General features: G+C 39.6%; 1 protein-coding gene across 1 annotated transcript; it reads right to left on the bottom strand.

Annotated features, from left to right (window-relative positions):
- Positions 1-1,979: 1,979 nt before the first annotated feature.
- Positions 1,980-18,640, bottom strand: LOC141764470 (axin-1-like). Its single transcript, XM_074629739.1, has 13 exons — positions 18,456-18,640; positions 16,427-17,123; positions 12,900-13,093; positions 12,592-12,741; positions 11,930-12,064; positions 11,707-11,803; positions 10,639-10,776; positions 8,973-9,363; positions 7,245-7,407; positions 6,956-7,132; positions 5,932-6,231; positions 5,653-5,802; positions 1,980-5,506 (listed from the first exon to the last, which is right to left on the bottom strand). Exons 2-13 carry the CDS (start codon positions 17,051-17,053, stop codon positions 5,380-5,382), a joined length of 2,649 nt encoding a protein of 882 aa, XP_074485840.1. The 5' UTR covers positions 17,054-17,123; positions 18,456-18,640; the 3' UTR covers positions 1,980-5,379.
- Between the last annotated feature and the right edge of the window lie 6,420 nt (positions 18,641-25,060).

The following is a 25,060-nucleotide window of genomic DNA, read 5'->3' as shown; positions in this document are numbered from 1 at the left end:
TATTTTATAATATATATATATATTATTATATAATAATATATATATATATATATTATTATATAATATATATATATATTTTATAACAATATATATATATATATATATTATTATATATATATATTTTATAATAATATATATATGTATATATATATTATCTCTGCAAACTGTGGTGAAAAGCAACATTTCCTCAAGTACGGTAGCCTACTTAAAATTTGAAGTACTTTTACTTTAACTTGAGCATACCCATTAAGATACTTTATACTTCCACTGCAGTACATTTATTTTACAGCTATAGTTACTTTTCAGATTAAGATTATAAAAGCATATGATTATTTAATTTAATATAGATTAAAATACTCAACAGTATGTTATGGAGTACTTAAAATTAGAAACATTAAAGTACAGCTTACACATTGATTCATCAATAATGATCCAATAATATAATACAACACTTATTACGAATAACGAATACTCTTACTTTGATACTTTAAGTAAATTTTGTTGCTGAAAATTCTGTACTTTTACTCGAGTAAAATTTGAATGCAGGGCCTTTACTTTTACCTCTATATATTTTACTTACTGTTTTGAGTAAAAATAAATAAATAAACAAACAAACAAATAAAACATAAATATATATACTTCTCATTATGCATATACATTTACTACATTCCTGTTTATATTCAGTTTATTCATTAGCAATACTGTCTACCAAAAATGTATATTACTTTGTTATATATTTTATTATTTTATTTATACTTTAACTTGCACTATTTTTTGTCTTAGATTCTCATTTTACTTTTACTTGTGTGATTTCCCTTTTTTTTTAATGAGCCTTGTTGAAGGGAGCCTGAGATCCAAGATTTTTATTTCAAACGACTGCTTCACTGTATGTGAATACTGAATAAGTGAATATTGTGCATATGATAATAAGGAACTTGAGACTTAATGAAGTATTTCTATATTGTGGTATTGCTAATTTTACTTTAGTATGTGATCTGAATACTTCTTCCACTACTGCCTGTTCACAATAAGTAGTATAACTGTCTTAACCTTATACTTTGGGCTATATAATCATCTTACAATTCATTTCAGCAATTACTTTGTAATAGTTGAGTAATTACACTATTAAAATATCCATTTACACCAAATATTAATAAATATTCCAACTTGTAATTACTATAAAAGTAGCAGAAATGAAAGGTTACATATTTTCTTAAACCTACACAGTTGCACTTTGACTTAATTACTCTTAAACAACATCTATCTCCATGACAAATGAGTAAACTCCATCCATCCATGAAGACTGTGTGATTTGGCTAAAAGCTCCAGAAAAAGCTAGAAAGTGGTTATTGAGTTTGAATTGTTTTGTCAAAATCATGAGTCCTTTTAACTTTAATTTGAGTGGGTCACAAAAATAAATAAAATGTTATAAATGTATCATAAGTTTGTTACAGAAAATCTTCATCTGCAAAGTAATAACTATAGCTAAAGTATAGCTGTCAATTTAATGTAGTTGAGTGAAAAACATTCATTGACAGTTATTCCTGAACTGTAGTGAAGTAAAGTAGAATGTAGCACAAAATAGAAATCGTTTAGTACGACTATTTATAGATTTTATGGAAAATACTTGCTCCTTCAACAACACAATGAAGAAATAGGTTCTTTTCACTGAGACATTTTAACTTGTCACAGTAGGAAAAGCACCGGTATTAATAGAATGAATGATGGCTGAATTTCATTTAGCTGCTTCAGTTTCATGCTGATTCACTGGCAAACTTAAATAGCCCCACAGCCGTTGTTAAAGTTATTAGTAACACCTGTGCTTTTCCTGCTATGAAAAGTAAAATATTTGCTGTTATAACGCCAGGAGGCTCAGTCTTAATTTATGACAAAAAGAGACGGTTAAAAGGCATGTGTGGTGTTCCGTGTAAGAACAGTGTGTGAGTAAGCACACACTGTAAACACAGAACAATAAAAGAAGAGGAAAGATTTATTCAACATCTTTATTATGAAGTACCTTTTTAAAAGAAATGTACAAGTGGAACCAGCACAGTGACATCTTGGCGTTTACCTTTGAAAAACAGAAACACCGTGGACATGTGGTGCGGGTCTGAAGACACGTATGAAATGATAATGTACATATTTACAGCAGAGGATTCTATCAGAACAGAAGTGAGCAAGCATGACTGCAGCTAAAAAATACAACGGGACTGACTGGAAATAAAAACTTTGAACATTAAAAGCACGGATTGGTTCAATAAAGATATTTCGAAAGATAACATGATAAAGGCACTGTGTTTCACACAAACTGACGACACAACAGACGCAGTTGTTTTGTTTTGTCCATCGAATCATAATCACAAGAAACAACTCTTCACAAATGTTGTCATTCAACCGTCACTGGGCGTTCTTTCTAACAAAACAGATCAAATATATCAGAGGGCCGTAGCAGTTTGCACATAAACATTAAAACAAAAATAGATAATTCAACTCATCAGGAAAACATTCCTTATAAAGAACATGCTTGGTGATTATTAAAATTAAATTTTTTTTTATAAACAAATACATATCTAAATTTTAAAATTTCATATTGAAGGCATAATGGGTTGAAGTGAGGACAAATATGTTTTCTGATCCTATGTTTTCCCTTACTGGGCAGAAACCCAGGACAAATTGTATTTGACATTCATGCAAGACGTACGGTAGGACCTCTTTGTTTCATGAACACATTCAATGAACTACCAGCATAGATAACACAAAACACTGAGTCAGGCCGACAGCTTGAGATCAATACTGAAGACGAGACGCGACGACAGGACCGATGAAGGGACTTTCCTTTGAGGACATAGCGGGTTAAAAGTTGAAAAAAAGTCAAATTACATTCAGCTTACATAGCTGGTGTGTGATCAGTGCGCTGTCTGCACGGTGCTTTATGATGTTGAGGTTTGAAGGAATAGTTTGACATTTAGGAAAATACGCACATTTCTTATTTATTTCTTGCTGAAAGTTAGACTGATACCATTCTCATGTTCGTGCCTTAAATATGAAGCTACAGCTTCTTAGCTTAGCTTAGCATAAAGACTGGAAACAAAGGGCTTGGGCTGCAACCAACAATTATTTTCATTGTCGATTAATCTGTCAATTACTTTCTTGATTAATCGATTAGTTGTTTGATCCAAGATGACGTCCTCAAATGTCGTTTTGTCCACAACTCAAAGATATTCAGTTTACTGTCATAGAGGAGTAAAGAAAACAGAAAATATTCACATTCAAGAAGCTGGAATCAAAGAATTTTGACTTTTTCATAAAAACATTACTAAATTATCAAAACAGTTGACGATTAATTTAATAGTTGACAACTTGCAGCTCTAGAGACAGCTAGCCTGGCTCCGTCTAAAGGGAGCAAAACTCACCGAGCAGCTCCTTTAAGGCTCCATTAGATAACACGTTATAGTTAGTTTGCAATACAGCTGAGACTTAATTGATTAAACAATTGACAATTGAGAAAAAAGACTAGAAACAAGTTTGTTTGATTAATAAAATCATTTTTCACATTCTCCAGTTTCTAAATCGTGTAGATTATTTTTGTCCTATTTGATTGTAAACAGAATATCTATACATTTTTAAATGTTGGTCACACAACTGTGATCTGTGATGGAAGACATTTTATAGACCAATCAGTTAATCGAGACAATAATTGGCAGATTAATAGATAATAATAATCAGTAGTTGCAGCTCTGGTTTGTTTAATCTGTACAAAAGCCAGGCTAGCTGTTTCCCCGTTTTCAGACATGAGAGTGGTATCAATTTTCTCACCTAACTCTGCAAGAAAGGAAATAATTCCCACAATGTCAAACTATTCTAAGATAAGCTGCAGATTTTAGACTCAGTGTTGAGCTACAAAGTCTGAAGTTTAGGAAGAAGATTCCCTTCTGCTCATGATGAACAAAAACACATTGGATGCTCGTGGACTTGGACTGCACAGACAGACACACGCATGTAGGCATACGGGACGCACAATATGCTCTTTGGCTGAGTTCAGGCGTACAACATGACACAGGCTTTCACACTCGCCAACGCACACGCTTCAGAATAAGCATTCTAGACAGTAATGGCACTGGCCAGGCAGGCAGGCAGGCACCGAGACTGAGTTACGTTACAGAAAAAACATGACGCATATGAGGTGACAGTGTGACCTGTTAAAAAACAATAGATGCTGTGGTCAAAGATATCACACATTTAGTGTGCGCTGCTCTTTTTCATGAGAATTGTTGAGGGTATAAAAAAAAAAAAAAAAAAAAGAGCCTACAATTAAAATGCATTGCGCAGGAGAACAGAAGTGCACACTCACAGGTAAACAGTACAGAAGTGAGGTGCAGGGATGTGTTATAGAAGGGGAAAAACAAACATAATGGCTGCCCTGAAATGACTAATGAACTAGCTTCAAAACATACACAATAAAACAACATTAAGTTGAGATATAACGAAATTAGGCTGCATTAATAAGTAATAGTACCTGCCTTGTACATACACAATTCAAATAAAATGAAACAAGTAGCTAGGATACTTGTCTTTATCAAAAATATGTAGCTTTGGTAAACAAGTTATGTAGAGAACTGTTGTCTGAACATGTTGATGTGAGAGATCACTACATGACATCTAGGAATCAAGGGTGAGAAAGTTTGTGTTTTTTTGAGGCTATGAAGTCAACGAGAGGAGAAGCAGGCTAAAGTTCCACTCCCCCAAATATCCTCCGTCCTCTCCCCCTTGTCACCAGCTGATGAGGAACAGAGACAGCAAAAGGCAGCGAGACTCCCGAATGGAACAAAAAACTGCTTTCTTTACTGTCCCGAAGCACCGATTGAAGAGTTTCCGTGGTAATGTAGCAGCATCGTAATGGTCTGCGGAGGACAGACTCCTCCGGAGCAGAAGTGGAAGACTACTTTAATCCTCTCTCCTTCCTGCAGTCCCCCCTCACCCTTTTTCCATCCATCGTAGTGGAAGTGGAAGACTGGTCAGACATCAGATTTTAACAGCGCTCCTCGAAAAATATCCACAGTGGAGACAAGACAGGTGAAATAATTTATGTTCCTTTCCTCCATTCCTTATGGCCAAGCTTCTTCGCTTTATGTGGGTTTGATCCAGGCGTGACGCCGACATCCAGATAGTCCGTAAAAATAACCGCCTCCTTAATACTCGAGCTTCTACCATGCAGCGCGATCGCCCCCCCTCTGTCACACATCGCTTCTTCCCTCTTTCTACTTTCTTCCGCTCGTTTTTTTCTCACAGCTGAATTGCTATCCAGCCCCCAATGTTTCTCTTCCTATCTCCTTTTTTAATTTTTTCCCCAATTCTGTGTCATCTTCCTGTTCCCAAATTTCAGTCAACCTTCTCCACCTTCCCGATGATCTTCTCCTCGAAGATGGGCAAGATGGCGTCATCGTCACGGACCTCCTCGAACACTACGCCGCAGTCAAACTCGTCGCTCACTTTCTTAAAGTAGAACCTGCACACCAAAGAAAACAGACATGCACAATTATATATATATATATCAATAGAGGTATTTGGTAAAAAACATATTGTGATATTTGATGGTCTCCATATTGCCCAGTCCTACAAACTATAAATATTAAAATATGTGCATGTTCTCACCTGTAATGGCCCTTTTTGGTAAGCAGCTCCTTGAACTGGCCCAAAGTCACCACACGGCCTTTGACTGATGTTCGGTATGGGATTGGCTCTCCACAGAAGTAGTAGGCGACCGTCATGTTCTCACACAATTGGCGCTTACCAGACTTATGCCTGAGAGAGGACGAGATCCGTGTCAAAACACTCAAGAATACATCTAAAACACAGACACAAGTTAACGCCCTCTGAGGCAAATATGTGATATTTTGGGTAATACAAATCTAGAAATGACTCAACACCTACCTCTGCTTGGCCTGCTGTAGTGCGTTCCTCCTCCTCTCCTCCTCCAGCCTCCTCCTAGCCTCCTCCAGCTGCGTGAGGGGGTTGGGAGCCGGGTTGGGGGGCATAGCTGGGTCCTGGATGAAAGGGTGCGAGGGCTGGACCTGGGTGGACGATGAGCCGGGGATGGCGGGGGACACTGACGAGGGGTTGTTGCGTAGCTGGGCAGAGACCCAGGGGTGTACGACTCCAGGTCGCTCCACTGAAGTCGGACGTGGTGATTCGCTGCTGGGTCCCGTCCTCCTCGAGCCGCTGGTGCTGCCGCTGGAAAAACAACAGAGACGGAGACAGGATGAATGTCAGAGGACTCAAAATATCCAAAAGAGAGTGTTGCTCCAATTGAGAGTGATGCCGATTTACAGCTCTACAAACAGCCAAAGAACAAAAGAATCTGGAACAATTCGTTATGCAGCTGGACGAATATGAATCCCCTCAATCCTATATTCTGAGGGGAAAGTAGCTGATCTGATAGTCTCAATGGCAACGGTACACATAAAAATAGCTGCTGCTCTGACAATCCTGCTACGTTGATTTGAATGGGTATGTCCGTTCTAGTCCTATTCTATTTCTATGCCAAAAACAGAGCTAAAAAGGAGAGTAAATATTTGACTTATGTTCATCAGATGGAAACAAATACGACTCCAAATGAATGCTAATGTTGCTTCCGTGTCTGCTGGATGTGTAAATATGCAACAGTTTGCCTGAGTGTTTGCTCTATCAACTTAAAAAGGTGGTCATGGTTTACGGATGTAGTGAAGCCTCTATTGTCCTGCATGTTTACTGCAACTTTTAGCCTGACACAAGCTGCTTGAATATCTCACACATTAAGCTTGACACATCAGTGTGAACTCGTAAATCATTATGACTTAAATAAAATATTTTAAATAAATTAACAAACATAATTCAATGTATTTCTAAAAATATCTTTAAGTATTAATTAATCATTTTTTATATGAATCATGTACCCGTAATATTACATAATACTCACACATGCGAGGTCTTCCTTTGTCTGTCTCCTTCCATCATCCACTGCAGGATCTTCTGGTTTCTCTCCAGATCCTCCATTGGTACCTGGCCTTCCACGCCACGCCCACTCTCATCCCCTTTGCCCGACGTCTCTGGTGTCTTCTTACAACCTCGCCGTGATAGTGTGCTGCCTTTACTACTGCAGAACCAACAGGTAACACAAACAGTTGAGTTCATCTGAATAAAAAACAGCACATGCAGTTTGCTGTACAACTTGTAAATGTCCCACACATTCAACCACACTAGCCTACCTGTAGCCCATGCCCTCGAGCGTGCTGGCTCCAGCCCCGTCGGCGTAGTTACGACTTCTCGCCGGGTCTCCGTTCCACATGGGGTTAGCCTGAGACCTAGAGCCCGCCTCCTCCTGCCCTTCTCTTCCTCGGTGGTGATACGGCTGCTTGTGGTGATGCATACCTGAGACAGACATCACAGTCAAACTTATTGGTGACATACCAGCCTCTCGTCAATACGTCGCACACCAAAACACACGACTGCATTTGAAGCATTATATAAAGAACAAACTAAATATAAAATGTAGGACTGTCTTTTGTGTTATTGCACATGATTCTACACCTGAAGAGCCAATCTCTCCAGTTATGGCTCACCAGGAAATGGTTTAAATATTATCTTTGTAAAGCCAGGACTGTGGCTAGTCGAGGTCTTCTTCTCTACTTTTTAAGTACAAGGCTGCTAAGTAAGGAATAATGTACAGCGAGCCGGTCATTGATGTGAAATAAACCCTGACAAGGTGATGCAGCACTGTAATAATATCCCGCTTATTACATACCTACTTAGTTAAGAAATCAATAATTTGACACAAAAACAGTCTGCCAGAGTCCGACATCAGAGCTGCGCCCATAGCAACGGTCTGTTATACATAGCAACGGTCTGCTATAAAAAAATAACAGACCGTAGAACGCTGTGATTGACCAATCAGAATTGAGTATTCAACAAAGCCGTGTAATAATGTTCTATAATTTTCTCACAATTAACAAATCCCATGAAAAGACCAAAACCAGCAATGAATTGATCCGAACAAGTCTGTCCTGCTGTTGTAAACATTCACTAGAGCGCTTAAAGTGTATTCATCTGCCGCTGAAAATATGAAAATAGTCCCCAACAAACACCGTTTTCCTCTTGTTTGAGTAACGTTTGTCAAGAACTACTACAGCTGATTTAGGGAATTACTGAGCCTTTAAAAAAAAAATGTAATTATATATCTGTGACCGTTTTTTTAAAGATTTATATCTGCAGTAGGAACCAATGTGCTTGGGAATAAGTGCCATCGTCCATGACCAGTGACCGGCCGATCGGTCTTAGATATAGCCAATGCTGTGTCGGTCAAATTTACACGCATGCGGCGCACGATGGTTCACAACACGCGAACGGTGGCACAGACAGTAACTGACAATTCTCACATCCACACACTCACAATGTTGGCGACTTTCTCGACTTTTCCGACCCTCTCGCTAAAAAGCGACTCGCGACAAATTTACAGACTTATAAATACATTGTTTAAGATAGATAATATACAGTTGGCTCTCTATAATAGGCCCACATACACAGTATAGAATCATATTTTCTCTGATTCTTGAATTTTCCATTAAAGAAAAGTTACAAAAATGTCCAAGTGAATGTTTGAGCCAAATTTGAAGAAATTCCGCTCCTGAGATATAGTGTTCACGAGGATGAAACAGACGTACGGAGGGACAACCTGAAAACATAATGCCTCCGGCTACAGCTGTCGCAGAGGCATAAAAACGGAATTGGCCGAGAAAATTGCAATTGGTGCATCTCTAGTCTTTTCATGGGATTTGTTCAAACAAGAAAAATGCAACAGTCAGGATGTGATCATCGGATCAAGTCTTAAAAAAAGATTTTCTTCAGCATCACTGCGGAGAGCAGCGATATGTTCACCAGCACCGAGGGTCGCCGGGTTGGTTTACACAGAAAATAACGAGTGGATGTTGTCTTCTTACCTTTGACCCCAGCAGGAGGAAGACTGTGACCTCCCCCTCGGTGTGGGGGGCAGTGAGGCGGGCCGATCCCCCCGTCAGGTGATCGCGATGATTTGGGTGGAGTGTGTCGACCCCCTCCTCCTAAGGTGCTGTTGGTTGCCCCTGGCGACTGGCAGCCCGGCGTTTTCATCACGCGCTGCACATGCTCATCCAAAATAGATTCCGGGTCGTCGTCGAGGGAATCCTCCATGGCAACCAGGCCGCCGTAAGTGGCGACTGTTGCCGTGTTAGCAGTGGTCTCTGAATAACGGGCGCCGTAGAGAGGTGGAAACGTCGAGGGGAGGGGGAGTGGTATGCTATGAGAAGACATGGAGGTTGTCACGGAGATGTCAGCATCGTCACCCTCTTCTTCCTGTTGGGAGAAGGAGGAAAATATTTGACCTCTAACTGGACATTCACGTTGAATAAATCAGTATATATACACAAAGACATGGACGGAGGAAAAACATGAATGAATGGCATTACCAAACTAATATGTGCAGGAACAGTTCAGACACATAATGCAAAAATAATTTGGTAATTTCTTATTAAAAATAGAGACTTCAATAAACATTACTGTGACCATTTACTAGCCCTTTGGTTAAATCTGGCTGAACACTAAGTAATTTTAACTAATAAAATGTTTCAACAGAAATTCACATTTTTCTAGAGTTTTTTTCCCCAGGGAGGAAAAACAATAAAAGGCAACATATAATTGTGGTTATTTTGAAAGAATTCATTATTAAGCTGTATGCAAATCATGCATTTAACACTGGTGGATCCATAAGCCCATTTAGCTTTGTGTTCTCAGTGTATACAGCTTGTTGTAAGGTGACACTGTATGCAAATGTGAGTTGGTGATGACGAGTGAGTTGAGACAGAAAATAGACAAATATAGTACAAACCATTTAAAAAAAAAAATGATGTACATAAAGGTTTTGTTTACTTTAGTGCTAGATAAAAATCACATTGACTACTTTTACATGCACAACATATTCTGTTTTTTTGCGCTCGTTCTGAAAAAGACAATATTCCTACTAAGCCATTAACATGGCCACTAATATTCCAGTTTACATGCAGCATAACGTTACTCCGATTAATGTAAAACACCCCCACGACGTACGTCCTACTTTAATTTCCCTCCTATTCCAACTGCAGTCATATTGCTCCCGTGGTGTACCCTTGTTGTCACCGCTGTAAAATAAACTCATTGATTTACCGCCTCGTGGTTGTGTGCCTCCAACAACCAGTCCAGTTGCAGTTTACATCCATGTGTGTTCAAAATATAATCACTTCATCATTTTATCCTGTTGTGTGAAATTGTCATAAATATCATATGAATTCTTGAGTTATAGCCAAACGTGTTTTGTGAGGTCACAGAGACCTTTGACCATCAAGTTCTAATCAGTTCATCCTTGAGTCCAAATGGACGTTTTGACAAATTTTAAGAAATTTCGTCCGTACGTTCCTCAGATATCAGGAACAGACAGACGTACAGACCGACGGACAACCTGAAAACACTATCCTCCGGCTCTCCGGAATCAACACTGTGTGAATAACTGGGATAAATTACAGCTCAACTTAGTGTCCGAATCGCATCACATCACGAGGAGCACACACAAACACAAACACACAGTAATACACTCACCAGTCGTACTCTCTTCAGCCTCTCTTCGAGTCTTTCCTGAGCCTCTCTCTCTCGGAGAACCGTCTCCAGCCTGCTGATGAGCTCCGCTGCAAACCTCTCGGGCTCTACGTGGATGTCCTTTGGCATGCGGTACGTGCGCTGTATATGGACACAAACACAAATATTACATGTCACAAATTCCTACGCACATCTGCAGCTAAAATTATTTAAATAATTATTTAATTAAATGCCATTTTAGTAAATTAACGTTTAAATTATTAACAAATTTAGGCAGGAAAAACGGTAATAACCATTAAATGGCTCTACTAAAGATGTACTAGTTGCAATAAAGAATCAAGCAAGAATCAATATAACACAAAATGTTGTGACAAGGCAACCCACCCTCAGATATTTGTTGTCTGCTACAGTAATAAAACAAATTCTCACTGATATTTGAATTAGGTCACCAGGGATCATGTTACTGTTATGCTACATGCATACATATGAATAAGTGTATACACCGATCAGCCATAACATTAGGACAGCATGGGCACCCTGACCGGTCTGCGGCTACGCAGCCCCATACACAACAAACTGCGATGCACTGTGTGTTCTGACACCTTTCTAACGGAACCAGCATTAACTTTTTCAGCAATTTGTGCTACAGTAGCTCTTCTATTGGATCGGACAACACGGGCCAGCCTTCGCTCCCCACGTGCTTCAATGAGCCTTGGGTCTGACCGTGTCGCCGGTTCACTGGTTTTCCTTCCTTGGACCACTTTTGGTAGGTCCTGACCACTGAAGACCGGGAACATCCCACAAGAGCTGCAGTTTTGGAGATGCTCTGACCCAGTCGTCTAGCCATCACAATTTGGCCCTTGTCAAAGTCGCTCACATCCTTACGCTTGCTCATTTTTTCTGCTTCCAACACAAAGTTCAAACTTCAAAATGTTCACTTGCTGTCAAACTGCCAGATGCCATTGTAACGAGATAATCAATGTTATTCCCTTCACCTCTCAGTGGTCTTAATGTAATGGCTGATCGGTGTGTGTATAGGTAGGTGATATGAATGCTGTCTGTATAACTCACAGGTATATGAGGTAGGGGCACACGTCCATTGGCTTTGGCACTTTCATGCATCTCTTTACGATGCTGCTTCCGATATCTGTATGGAGGAATACCATCGCTGCACACACACAGATAAACAACAATTCAATTAAATTAAGATCAGGACAGCTGCTTCAGTCTGAAAACCAGTGGTGTCATGCATATATATTTTGCTGTAATTCTGGGTTCATCGGTGTGTACTCACACACTGCTGTCGGTCAGTGACAGTGTGTCTGCATCGCTCGACATGCTCTGCTGCTCACTGTCATTGGCACTGGTTGCTGGAGCACGAGCGTAACCCATGTTAGCGTAGTACGGGTTTACCGGCTCCCTCCAGGGTCTGAGGATGAGTGGACAGAGTAGAATGTAGTGAGCTCACATTCAAATGTTCATACATGTACACATTCATGCACACGCAGGCAAGGGGTCAGTCAGCGTGAAGCTAGGACGAATTCTTTTTTCCATTACATTAAACACAATTTCTATGACCAGGACACGTCTCACAACTTCTCGTGTTCGGTTGCTTCTAACTCAGCAGGTTTGGTTTATTATTTTTCATCATTACTCAGATAATATTTGTAATTTTAACACAATTTAAAGAACATAGAGACACATATAATGTATAGGAAAAAAAATTTTTAAGACCGTTGCATTTGCGCCAAAATTCACTATTACAGTAAAATGGGTAAACTGTACACTAGACATGGTGGTATTAAAAATTAAAAGATAAATATTGTCATTATGAAAGTCGGCTAATTGATCATGTAAATGATCCAATACTGATGTAAAAAAAATTATTTCAATATCAAACATTGTGATGGGAAATAAATTCTACGACATCACAGTCTTCTTGATGAACCCACACACCTGTACTCCCTGCTGTCAGGCCTCCTCCTGTTGGTCGAGGATCTCTGCGGTGCTGTCTGCATCAGCAGGCTTTGAGTCAGCCTACCAGCTGGTGTGTCTTCACACTCATCCTCATCCTTCTCTTCATCCTCCTCCCTCACTCCTCCACACCTAAAATCAGATTAAATTAGATATGTTAGTCAAACATCATTATTTCACACGTTATGAACTGCTCGGAAAAGTCAGTGGAATATATTGTCGAGTTATTCCAGATGACAGGCACACATGGATCCCGTGCAATACCTGACATTCATTTTGCATCATCTCACCTCCACTCCTCATCCTCAGCGAGTGTGGGTAAGTACCCAGGCACAGGCTTGGCTGGCCCCGATGAAGGGCTCTGATCACTGGGGTTAGGCTTGGGGCTCTCTCCTCCGGTCCGCGTGTACTCCAGGTACAGATCCGACTTCAGAAACAACGGGTAGGTGTTCTCCTCCATCATGCCCTGGATCTCCGTCTGGGCCTGGAACAGTCAAACACACTGGTCACATATCTGGACTCGGAGCTTGTACAAAACTAAATGACACCCAAAGAAGATACCTTCATTTCACTCACACAATGTTTAAAATCACTTAATTGAGTCCACCTATTAATCGATGACAGTCTTTTCAGACAGAAGCAAAGATTTAATGGTCTGGAAGGTTTAGACCCGACTCAACATTCCTCTTGACTTAGTTCCAACTCCTGCTTAGCTTTTTGAGAATAAATGCTAAACACAAGTTACTAGGGGTGGTGGGGAAAATTAACACAGCATAGTATTGTGATATTTTGCGTGGCAATATTGTATCGATACACAGACATCAAGTATTGATCTTTTATTAAATAAACTATTAACTTCTTAATCCGACAGCGGGCCCGGCCGCTATTCTGTCTTTCAGAAGTTGTAGCAGGCTCAGTCTTAAAGCTAGAGTAAATATACTGGTATCATATGAAACTAGAAAACCTAAGGAATCCATTGGTAACAACCATGTCAGAACCAACCAGAAGAACGCTAAATAACGCTCCAAAATTTTGGCGAGGAAAAACTGGCATGGCCATTTTCAAAAGGGACCTCTGACCTCAAGATATGTGAATGAAAACTCTGAGATGAACGGAGTGAAAACTGTATCTTACACATAAAACAGATGTTGAGAAACAGTTGACAAACGGTAATAAATCGCAATATGTCTTATCGCAATACTCAGCATATCGCAAAATGTTTAAAATCGCAATAAGATCGTACTGTGATTTAAGTATCGTGATAATATCGTATTGTGGGGCCTATGTTACTATGATCACTATAGGGGTTTTATAGCAAACTAACACCCACTTCAGGTCACCACAATGACACACGGTAAACCCACATTTATGTAACTGACTACCAAACTAGTCACACTTAATCCAGACTGACAGAGCTGCGTTATGCCCAAATACGTCAATCAGTGTTAGGGCTGCACAATTAATCAAATATTAATCACGATTACGATTTTGGCTTCCCACAATTAAATTAACATGATCGACTGTGATATTGGGGTTTATAGTACGTGCTCCGCTCATAGAAAACTCCACTGAATAAATCAAGCGTTTCCTAAACTAACAGCTAGAGATGAACTGTCAATCAGCAGCCGATCGAAGCCGGCAGTTTTTCAGCAGTCTCATATGCTCATATCTGGTTTTTTTACCAGTCAGACACACATGTGCAGCAGCCACATGAAGGTTTTACGTTGGCAACACAACATGACGTTGTTGTGGAAGTTCTTCAGTGGGAGTGAAGAAGACATAAAGCAGCAATTTGCCACAACTGCAAGTCCAAAATAAGCCGTGGAGGACACCAGTGATAGCAGTCTCTCATATGTGTGGGTTCTGAAAACACATTCAGTAGACCCACATCGTCATATCAGTAAAGAGCAATGAATACAGAAAGCATGAAAGAGATCAAGGGGCGAAAGAGGGCAGAGGTGGGCGAGTGAGAGAAAACCTGAAACTAAACCGCAATTTGATTTGGTCTTTTGTTGTGGTTTACTTACTAGAACAGGAAAACACAAGTTAAAGCAGCAGTGGGTAGAATTGGAGCAAATATGATTCATAAAAGTTAAACTTATAAAACGTCACTATATCCTGACAGTGGTACATTAGACAGGTAATCTGAAAAAAAAATCATGTGCCTCTGTGTCCTCCGGTGCTCCTAATGGGATCTGCAAGATTTCACAGACCGGAGGAAAACAACCAATCAGAGCCGAGCTGGAGGCTGCCGTCTATGAGCCGGCTGTCAATCACTCGCAAAGTCTGATCAAATGGTCAAACAAGGAAGCACTGATCAAATATGAATCAATATCCTGTTACTGTAATGCCTATTTCTCAGAAACATCTTGTAGTGTACTGTTTAGATGTAAAATGAGAAAGTTTGTGACCCGACAGCCATGTTGAGATCTGCTGAGGAAATACCAAGCACTGCCCACCAGCCGGAGCACAGCCAATAGTAACGCTCAATAGGAACGCTCTCCCTCCGAAATGACCCGTGATTGGCCAAAGTCTCCCGTCACGGGCTAGATTTAAAGCCTGAAAACAGAGCCATGAGGAGGTGCAGAAGTCTAGTTTTCTCTCAGAGCACTTGAAATACAATATGTTGAAAGTTATTATGGAATTTTTGCCCAATGATGCCAAAAATATCCTGCCTACCCCCACTTTAACATATAAGTCTGTGGCTTGGCAGTGACAGGTGTGGAACATAGCTGCATCCTTTCTTTGTCACAGTTAAAATACTATTTACTGCAAGGCTGTAACAGCCCCTTTACGACCACAAAACTTATTCAGGAACCCAGAAACCCTTTGATGTAATCTCTTCAAAAGTCTCTCCAGTGGAGCAGTACTGAATGTTGCTGACAGGTCCATCACAAGCTTCAAGCCTGCAACTGTTGTGCAGCAATTCTGAATGCATATATGATAAATATTCCCATCATTGTGAATAATCTTTCATAGAAAATTAATACATACACAAACATACTCTCTATACTACAAATGAAATGCAATTTGGCATGTTCTTACTAGGGCTGTCAAAGCTAATGTGATAATAATGCATCATGCAAATTCCTTTTAACGCCACTTATTCTTTATCATATTATTCACACTCCCATGTTGATAAGAGTATTAAATACTTGACAAATTTCCCTTTAAGATTTTGAACAGATAACAAAAAATGTGGGATTCATTTGCGTTTAATCACGATTAAATCTTTGAATTAATTGACAGCCCTAACACAAACATACTCTCTGTAGCACAAATGAAATGCAATTTGGTATGTTCTTACATAATACTCTACAATTTCTGGCCTCTTTCAAGGCCCGCTACACCAGTCATGAAGGAGACAGACGTGGCTGTCAAGTTCATCAAATCATGAAGTAAACATTGACATACAACTAAACTAAGATGGCTTCATAGACATAGACCAAACACACTCAGCCCCCAACTGTGCACTGGGGAGAAGTGAGAAAAGCTGTGAAGGAAAAAAAGAGATAAAGTCCTCAGCACCAGTCTGCAGCCAGCGTTGCCATCAAAGCCAATTGTGATACCTTTTAGCGGTCATACATGATCTTGCTGTATCCTGACAGCCTGCACAGCAATGCTGTTTTGCAATAGCCAATACCCCAACAGCCTAAAATGTATCTTAACTTGGTTGAACTTGAGCATTTCAAAGAACTGAGATGGATGGAAAAACAACCTGTGAGAAATCTATAACAATGTCCACTTGCCTGTGTAATCCAACATGCATTGCTCTTATTAGGAACATTTTCAAACATTTAACCAGTGTTTTTATTACCTGTTCAAACATGGCAGGGTCTGGATGCGGCCTCCCCACACAGTCTCTGATGAAGCTCTTGGTAGGTGCTTTAATCTGCCTGGAGACAATCCCGCTGCCGTCTACAATGTACTTCCTGTAGATGGCCTTGGCCAGCTTTGCCTTCTTCTCCTGGCTGGTCTTCCTGAACCCCGAGCAAGCAAACCAGAAGTCGAGAAGGTCCGCACACCCTTCCTGGTACAGGAAGTTTCGGAACAGCTGGATGCCTTCCTGGTCGTCTAGGAGAGAGTGAAGCGACTCTGCCCACTTCAGGTAAGGTGGAGTTGGTGAAGCCGAGCCCTCGGGTTCATACCCCAAGTCCAGATCCGGGCGACGCGGGGTCGCAGACGACGAGGAGGGTGTGTAGCTTGATGGATCCCCCATTTTAGACGACGAGGATGACGGGGGATAGCCGAGGGTTTGGGAAAGGGTGTTTGGACGGGTGTTGGCTGACTGAACCGGGGGGTCCACATCAGATCCCTCCTCGCCAGGAACCGGGGGTCGCGGAGCATCCTCGGTAAAGTGGGTAGGGACGCTCAGAGAGGCCACAACCCCACCACCGCCGCCGCCCCTGTACCCAATCCCATGTAATTCTCTGACAACACTCATGTCTCTGATTGCACAAGGCAGAGGTCAGATCTCCCCCTCTAGCAACGATTTTGCTGGCAAACAATTCACCCTACGATGGAAACAAGAAAAGCAGTTAGTTGAAGCATTGACAACAAAGGAAATAAAACATTATCACTAAGATAAGTTAATGGAAGCGGTCTGACTCATCTCTTTCAACCCCTCCATTGTGTCAGACCACACATATACAGTACATACATACATACATATATATAGCACTATTAACCAGCAACAAAATGAGCATACATAAAAATAGAATAGAGCAGGATATAAACAAATGTGCTTGACAATGAGGAGACTCTTAAAACAAAAACTTAAAATATTGCAAGAATGTTAAGGTGTCATGTAAGCTTGCGAACCAATATGAATACAGTCAGATACTTTGCATCTAGCAACAAAGACTCCAGTCCATATATATATATATATATATATATATAGCACTATTAACCAGAAACAAAATGAGGATACATACAAATAGAATAGAGCAAGATATAAACAAATGTGCTTGACAATGAGGAGACTCTTATCACAAAATATTGCAAGAATGTGAAGTTTTCATGTAAGCTTGCTAACCAATAAATGTTATTACTTGTTAGTTATTTTGCATCTAGCAATTGAGACTCCAGTCTCACCAAAAACACACTTTAATAGTTACAACATTAAAGTGTTTTTGGTGAGACTGGAGTCTTTGTTGCTGGATGCAAAGTAACCAACAATAAGTAACAACAATAACTGTTATTGTTGTTACTTATTGTAAGTATTCTACTTTGCATCCAGCAACTAAGACTCCAGTCTCACCAAAAACACACTTTAATGTTGTGTCTAAATATCCAAGCTGAAGTTCACCAGCAAGTTTTTTGTCGTCTAGTTTAACAGCTAGCTTTAAAAGCTAACCCGCTACCAGTTGTCAAAACAAAGCTCCCACTTCATGTAGCTACACATCATTTACTAAACAACCCAACTACATGTTAACAAGCCAAGACAGCTAAGCTAAGCCTTGTAGCGAAATGCCACCAAACCAATGCCAGTAGTGCTTTGAAGTGGGAATCTCATTCATCTTGGCCTGCAAAGCAGAAGACGGTGTGGGGGGATGGGTAACAGAAACAAACTCTACAACCACCACAAGACAGGGCCTGCATGCTAAAAAACACCCCAACAACCAGCCTACTTTAGTAATGTATTCATGTGTAAACTCATACAGAAGAAACACCAACTTTCCTACTGATTAACACCAACAAATCAGGCGATCTAACATCAAACAAAACAAGAAAGCGAGGCACGTTTTCCACTCTGCTGGCTGCAGCTAGCTAGTTTTTAGGCTAGCTTGTTAGCTTGAGTTAACGTTAACCGTTCCCGTTGTTTTCACGTTAAAGTGTCCGGTTACCGTCTCTGAAAGCCCGATCCCCTTGATCCGCTGCATTGGGGATACTGGCGCGAACTGTGTGCTCCGAAACGCAGCATATGGAAAGCGTTTCTGGTGTTAAACATTAGCTGAAAACGACCCGTCGACTAGCCCTCCTTCAACTCCCCATGGTGGTGCTGCTGGTTGGTGGCTGCTGCTCGCGGAGCAATAATACACAGCGAGACGACGAGAACGTGACGTGACGTGACGTGACGTAGCGCGGCACGCAGAGCGACGCCGCGCGGTGTGGAGCGCGTTTATAACTAGAGATACAGTAGAGAGTAGAAGAGATATACATAGATAGATAGCACTGGTGAGAGGTTTTGTGAGACACTGGTGCAATAACACCACAAAGAATCCATTAAGAGCAACAACCCCGTATTCAACTCAAGTAAAAAAATTATTAGTATAATAAGTTAAATGTATTTAATAGGCAGTATATATTTTTGGCATCATTGGGTACAAATTCCATAATAACCTTTCAGCATATTGTAATTCAAGTGTTCAGAGAGATAACTAGACTTCTGCACCTCCTCGTGCCTCTGTTTTCAGTACTACCACCAAGGGGCAACAAAACCACTCAGTTAGGTTTAGGAAAAAACGTCATGGTTGGGCTTTAAATAAGTACAGAAAATACTTACAGAAACAACGCAATATCAGTTAAAGTGGCAGTAAGCAGTATATATTTTTGGCATCGTTGGTGGCTGCTGCTCTCGGAGCAATAATACACAGCGAGACGACGAGACGTGACGTGACGTGACGTGACGTGACGTAGCGCAGCACGCAGAGCGACGCCGCGCGGTGTGGAGCGCGTTTATAACTAGAGCTACGGTAGAGAGTAGAAGAGACATACATAGATAGATAGATAGCACTGGTGAGAGGCTTTGTGAGACACTGGTGCAATAACACCACAAAGAATCCATTAAGAGCAACAACCCCGTATTCAACTCAAGTAAAACATTTATTAGTATAATAAGTTAAATGTATTTAATAGGCGGTATATATGTTTGGCATCATTGGGTACAAATTCCATAATAACCTTTCAGCATATTGTAATTCAAGTGTTCAGAGTGAGACTTCTGCACCTCCTCGTGGCTCTGTTTTCAGTATTACCAGCAGGGGGCAACAAAACCACTCAGTTAGGTTTAGGAAAAAACTTCATGGTTGGGCTTAAAATAAGTACGGAAAATACTTACAGAAACAACGCAACATCAGTTAAAGTGGCAGTAAGCAGTATATATTTTTGGCATCATTAGGTAAAAATTCCAAAATAACCTTTCAGCATATTCGTAAATGGTAAATGGACTTGCATTTATATAGGGGTTTTCTAGTCTTCCAACCACTCAAAGCATTTTACACTACATGTCAGCATTCACCCATTCACACACACATTTATACACTGAGTATACGTGCGTGCAACGCTGCGCGGTGTGTAGCGCGTTTATAGAGCTACAGTAGAGAGCAGAAGAGACATACATAGATATATAGCACTGGTGAGTGAGAGAAGTATTTACACTATTTACTTCAGTTACATTTGTAATAACACCACAAATAATCCATTTAGAGCAACAATCCTGCATTCAACTTAAATAAAAAAATATATTAGTATAATAAGTTAAATGTACTTAAAGCGGCAGTAGGCAGTATATTTTTGGCATCATTCAACCTTTCGTCATATTGTAGAGAGTATTGTGTAAGAACATGCCAAATTGAATTTCATTTGTGCTATAGAGAGTATGTTTGTGTTAGGGCTGTCGATTAACTAAAATATTTAATTGCAAATAAATTACAAATAGCCACTTTCCCAGTAAAAGTCTCCACCGCACATTTAGTTTAGTTTAGCAGGCTGTCAGGTGTGTGTCTGGCGTAACGATACTCTGTCTGCCCGGCATAACTTTAGCGAGTTTCCAACAGACCGTGGGTTTAACCGATAGCGTCAATCGATTAAAATGCTTAATGTCGGTTAAAGGTTAAACGGTTAATTATGGACATCCCTAATCACCTGCCATGTTGCTCTGCCATGTTTTTACAGTGTAGCCCAGAACAGACAAACCAAACACTGGCTCTAGAGAGAGCCGTTGGGGTTTTTACGTTACCTGAAGGCCACCGTTCTCTGAAACGCTTGTGAAACTGCAGTAATGTGAGCTGCAGAGTGCAGGTGGGTAATGGCGTTACCACGATTTTGCACTCGGCGGTTACTGCACTCACACGTTACTGCAGTCTTGGAAAGGGAGGAGTGAGCAGAAGGGTACTCAGTTGGTTGCAATCTGCAACCACACCACTAGATGCCACCAAATCCTACACATACCTTTAACATGTAAGCAGCATTTTAATGTTGCAGCTGGATGCAGTGGGGCTAATTTTACCAAATGTATTTATGTGGGGTGGTTTCATTTACTGTATAACAAAGGATTTTATTGCTCACTATAGGTTTTAAAAATCTTAATCTACAAAGTAACTATAGCTGTTAAATAAATGTAATGTAGTAAAAAGTACAATATTCCCTCTGAAATGTATAGTGGGGTAGAAATTGCATGTAATTAAAATACTAAAGTAAATAACTTCACTGTACTTAGGTACACTAGTTAAGTAAATGTATTTAGTTACTTTTCACCACTGCAGCTTACTGAGCATAAATCATATTGACAGTGTCATTAGAAATACAGTACTTGCGTGAACAGTGGTGTAGCGTTAACAGTAAATCCAAAGATTGAGGATTCAAGGATATTATCTCTAACAATGCCAGCAGACTACATCCAGTGATCTTCCAGCGTTACTCCACTGTGACCATACATGTAGTTACGCAGTGCACAGTGGTGGAAGATGTATTTAGATCATTTACTCAGGTAAAAGTAGCCATATCACAATGGAAACTACTCCATTACTAGTAAAAGCACAGAGGTATAAACAGCAAAATGTAGGCCTACATCGAACGTGAAAGTACCCATATTAGGCAGACACACACACACACACATACACACACACATATGTACAGTATATATACTGTATATATATATATATATATATAAATTGTACAGTGTAAATTTGTGTATTTAAATCTATGAAACAATCTATGAAAACAATGAAATCATATTTCAGAAACTAACTAGCATATATAATTAATAATTAATAATGATATATAATACATAATATAATTATAATATAATAATTGAATATAATTATATTATAATTATGTAATTATAATATAATATATTATAATATATAATTATTATAATTATTAATAATAATTAATAATTAATATATATATATAAAACACTTGAATTTATATCTATATTGGTGATGTATTAACACTTACTTTGTAGTAAGCACACATACTTTTTTGTAGTTGGCCCTGGAGCTAATTCTAAATACTTTATACAGTATACATTTATGTATTTAAATCTATGAAAACAATAAAAGCATGTTTTATATTTATTATTATTATTTATTAAATATATTAATTTGAAAAGTATCTAGTATCTAAAGCTGTCAGATAAATGTAGTAGAGTAAAAAGCTAAATTTGCCTCCGAAACTAAATAGAATCAAGATATTCAATTGAAGTACAATGCAGTTAGTTACTTTCCACCACTGACACTGAATTAAAATAGCTGCTGCTATCAAACAGTTTATAGATCATGACGGTTCTATGTGTCGCAGTTCTATGTCGGTGTCGCTCAACAGCGCCCCTTCCGACACCAACTGGTCACTACATCAAGTGCATCGCAATAGAAACGCTTCTAATAAACTCTAATTAGACGTTATTACAGGATGCATGATGATGTTGTTTGCACCGCACATTAAGATGAATGAACAGGCAGAATGCATTGAAAGTGAAAAAAAAGACACAGACACAGGAGGAGCAGCACAGACAACCTGAGCAGGTATACAGCACACACACACTCACTCAGCCGGCTCTGAATGAGAGACTAATCTAAAAACAAGCTCCACATGTCAGTAAGAGAAGCACCGGGAAAAAAAGAACAGACAAGGCGAGATGTTCTTACCTCTGGACAGGTGTTGTTGTGTTCAGTTAACGGAGCTCACCTCCACCGGAGCAGAGACTGACAGGACAGAGAGGAGAGGAGAGGAGAGGAGAGGAGAGCAGAGCAGGCTGACACCTGAGAGCATCCTGCTTGTCTCTGCCGGGCTGTCAGTCAGTCAGTCAGTCAGGAGCACCGGGCTGCCACCGGCTACTGTGTGTGTGTGTGTGTGTGTGTGTGAGAGAGAGAGAGAGAGAGAGAGAGAGAGAGAGAGAGAGTGAGAGAGAGAGACATTAGACTACAGTTAATAGTCATATTACCAATAGCTTAATACCCCTTAAAAAAAACACACTTTTGAAATTCACATTTTTAATATTTTAGTGGAGTGAGAACTAATCTCTAAGCTATTCCACATGTGTTTTACCTGATGCATTAAAGGGACTGTTTTTAAGAATCAGAAATGCTTGTTAACAGCGACACCTGTGGCCGTTAAAGGGACTGTTTGTAACTTTTTACACGTTTAAATCTACCGGGTCAGGATCCTATGCGCGCTCGCATATGCGCGCTCCCGTGTGGCCGGAGTCTCTGCTCTGCTGCCTGCTTGCCTTCACTCACACACCGCGCGCGCGTTCTCGCTGTCTCGCTCCACCTCTAGACGAGCATGCGCGCTCACTCCACACGGCAGTATCTAGTGAATGTATAGTGGACGTTTGTGCAGAAATAAATGCTGCAGCTCCTCCAGACCAACGGAGGTTTCCCGTGTCTTGTGAAGTGACGGGGCTCTGCAGCGAGAAATGTTATCGTCTCCGTCGGGTGCTGGTGTATCCCTGCGGGCGCAGTCAGGAGACGATAACGTTTCTCTTCCTGCTTCAGCCCCGGCACCGACCCGCTTTGGGCTGAGGCAGGAAAAGCCAACACTAGGATCAGCATTGATTCATGGAGAGACCTTCGTCTGGTCAGCTAACATTACTGCCCAGCAGGTGAAATATAGAGTGATATTGTGCTTTTAGCTGACGTGTGTCGCCTCTCTGTTTTGAGAGATGCTCGTTCATGTCTATTTAGAGCGAGCGCAAGCTCGAGCCCGACGCTGACTTTCGTTGACTTAACGGCCACAGGTGTCGCTGTTAACAAGCAATTCTGAAAGTTACAAATAGTCCCTTTAAGTGAACGAAAGTCAGCGTCGGGCTCGCGCTTGCTTGCTCTAAATAGACATGAAAGAGCATCGCTCAAAACAGTGAGGCGACACACGTCAGCTAAAACCACAATATCACTCTATATTTCACCTGCTTGGCAGTAATGTTAGCCCTAAAAAAAAAAACATGGTGTTTATATGATATGATGCAGTACTATATTACTAATCTACCCAGTAGTACACCCATGATGTCCAGTGGTTAACAGAGTATTTTACCATGCCTCCTGTGAGCCGCTCAGGCTAGCTGTCCCATGAGGAGAAGGCCGGGTCAGGTGGCTCGGTTGAGGTCCAGACTCCCGTCCTCATCTCTGTCCACTCCTGGACGGACAGTTCTTCCATAGTCATCTGAACCTAGGGAATCAAAAAAAAAAACAGCTTTAAGAACTCAAACTGAGCACTAGACTTTGTTTCACATCCGCTCTCATATATATCAGTAGAAATCAGCCTTAGAGAAGACCATATGTACAATTAGAGAATAACATTATAAATACGGCATTCATAAGGTGAAATAGATATTCTCTGTGATTTTAGGGTAACACTTTATAAGAACTATCATTTATAAATGGTAAATTTATAGTTAATTAAACTTAGTTAATAATTACTTTACTGTTAACAAACAACAAAATGATAATTAATGTTTACTAATTATTAGTATTGCTATTATTTATGTTATTCCAACAGTTTGTTGTTGCACACATTATAACATTTTATATACTATATAAATATATAAGTATTTGTTCATGATTAAGAGCTTAATGATTACCTGTAAAATTTAAAGAAATTGTTTGAGATACATCTATAAACATTACGTAGATAGATATTTGTAACACTTTATTAATGGTTAATAATAGAATTGTAAACCGTCTATAAACATTATTTGGATGACTATTATAAAGTTGAAACTGGTGATTATAATACCTTGGTAAATGGTTAATAAATACTTTGTAAAGCATCTATAAACATTATTTAGATAGATAGTTTGTCAATGGTTAATAATTGGTTTCTGGTCCTTCTATCAATATAATGTTAGATATTTTTTTATTATAAATGATTTCTTAAATGTTTACAACTCATTTGGTAATCATTAACAAATACTTAATATAGTATATAAATTGTTATAATGTGTGCAACATTAAACTGTTAATAAATACTTTACTTATATAATAAAAATGTAATTGTTATTGTCTCTTATTAGCTTTGATACAATATAGAATTTATAAACTAATTAATTAATATTACACAAACTAATGATAAAATAACAGAAATTATATAATTACTAATAATTTGTAAACATTATTAATTATAATTCCACTGTGTTAACAGTAAAATAACTAATAACTAAGTTTAAGATTTATAAATTATGGTTATTATAAAGTGTTTCAGATTTTAGTCTTTTTAATAACATGATATGGCT

The sequence above is a fragment of the Sebastes fasciatus genome, chromosome 3 (genome assembly GCF_043250625.1).
Source record: "Sebastes fasciatus isolate fSebFas1 chromosome 3, fSebFas1.pri, whole genome shotgun sequence".
Lineage (NCBI taxonomy): Eukaryota > Metazoa > Chordata > Actinopteri > Perciformes > Sebastidae > Sebastes > Sebastes fasciatus.
Note: the sequence above shows the minus strand (reverse complement) of the source record. Positions and strands in the feature narration are given on the sequence as shown.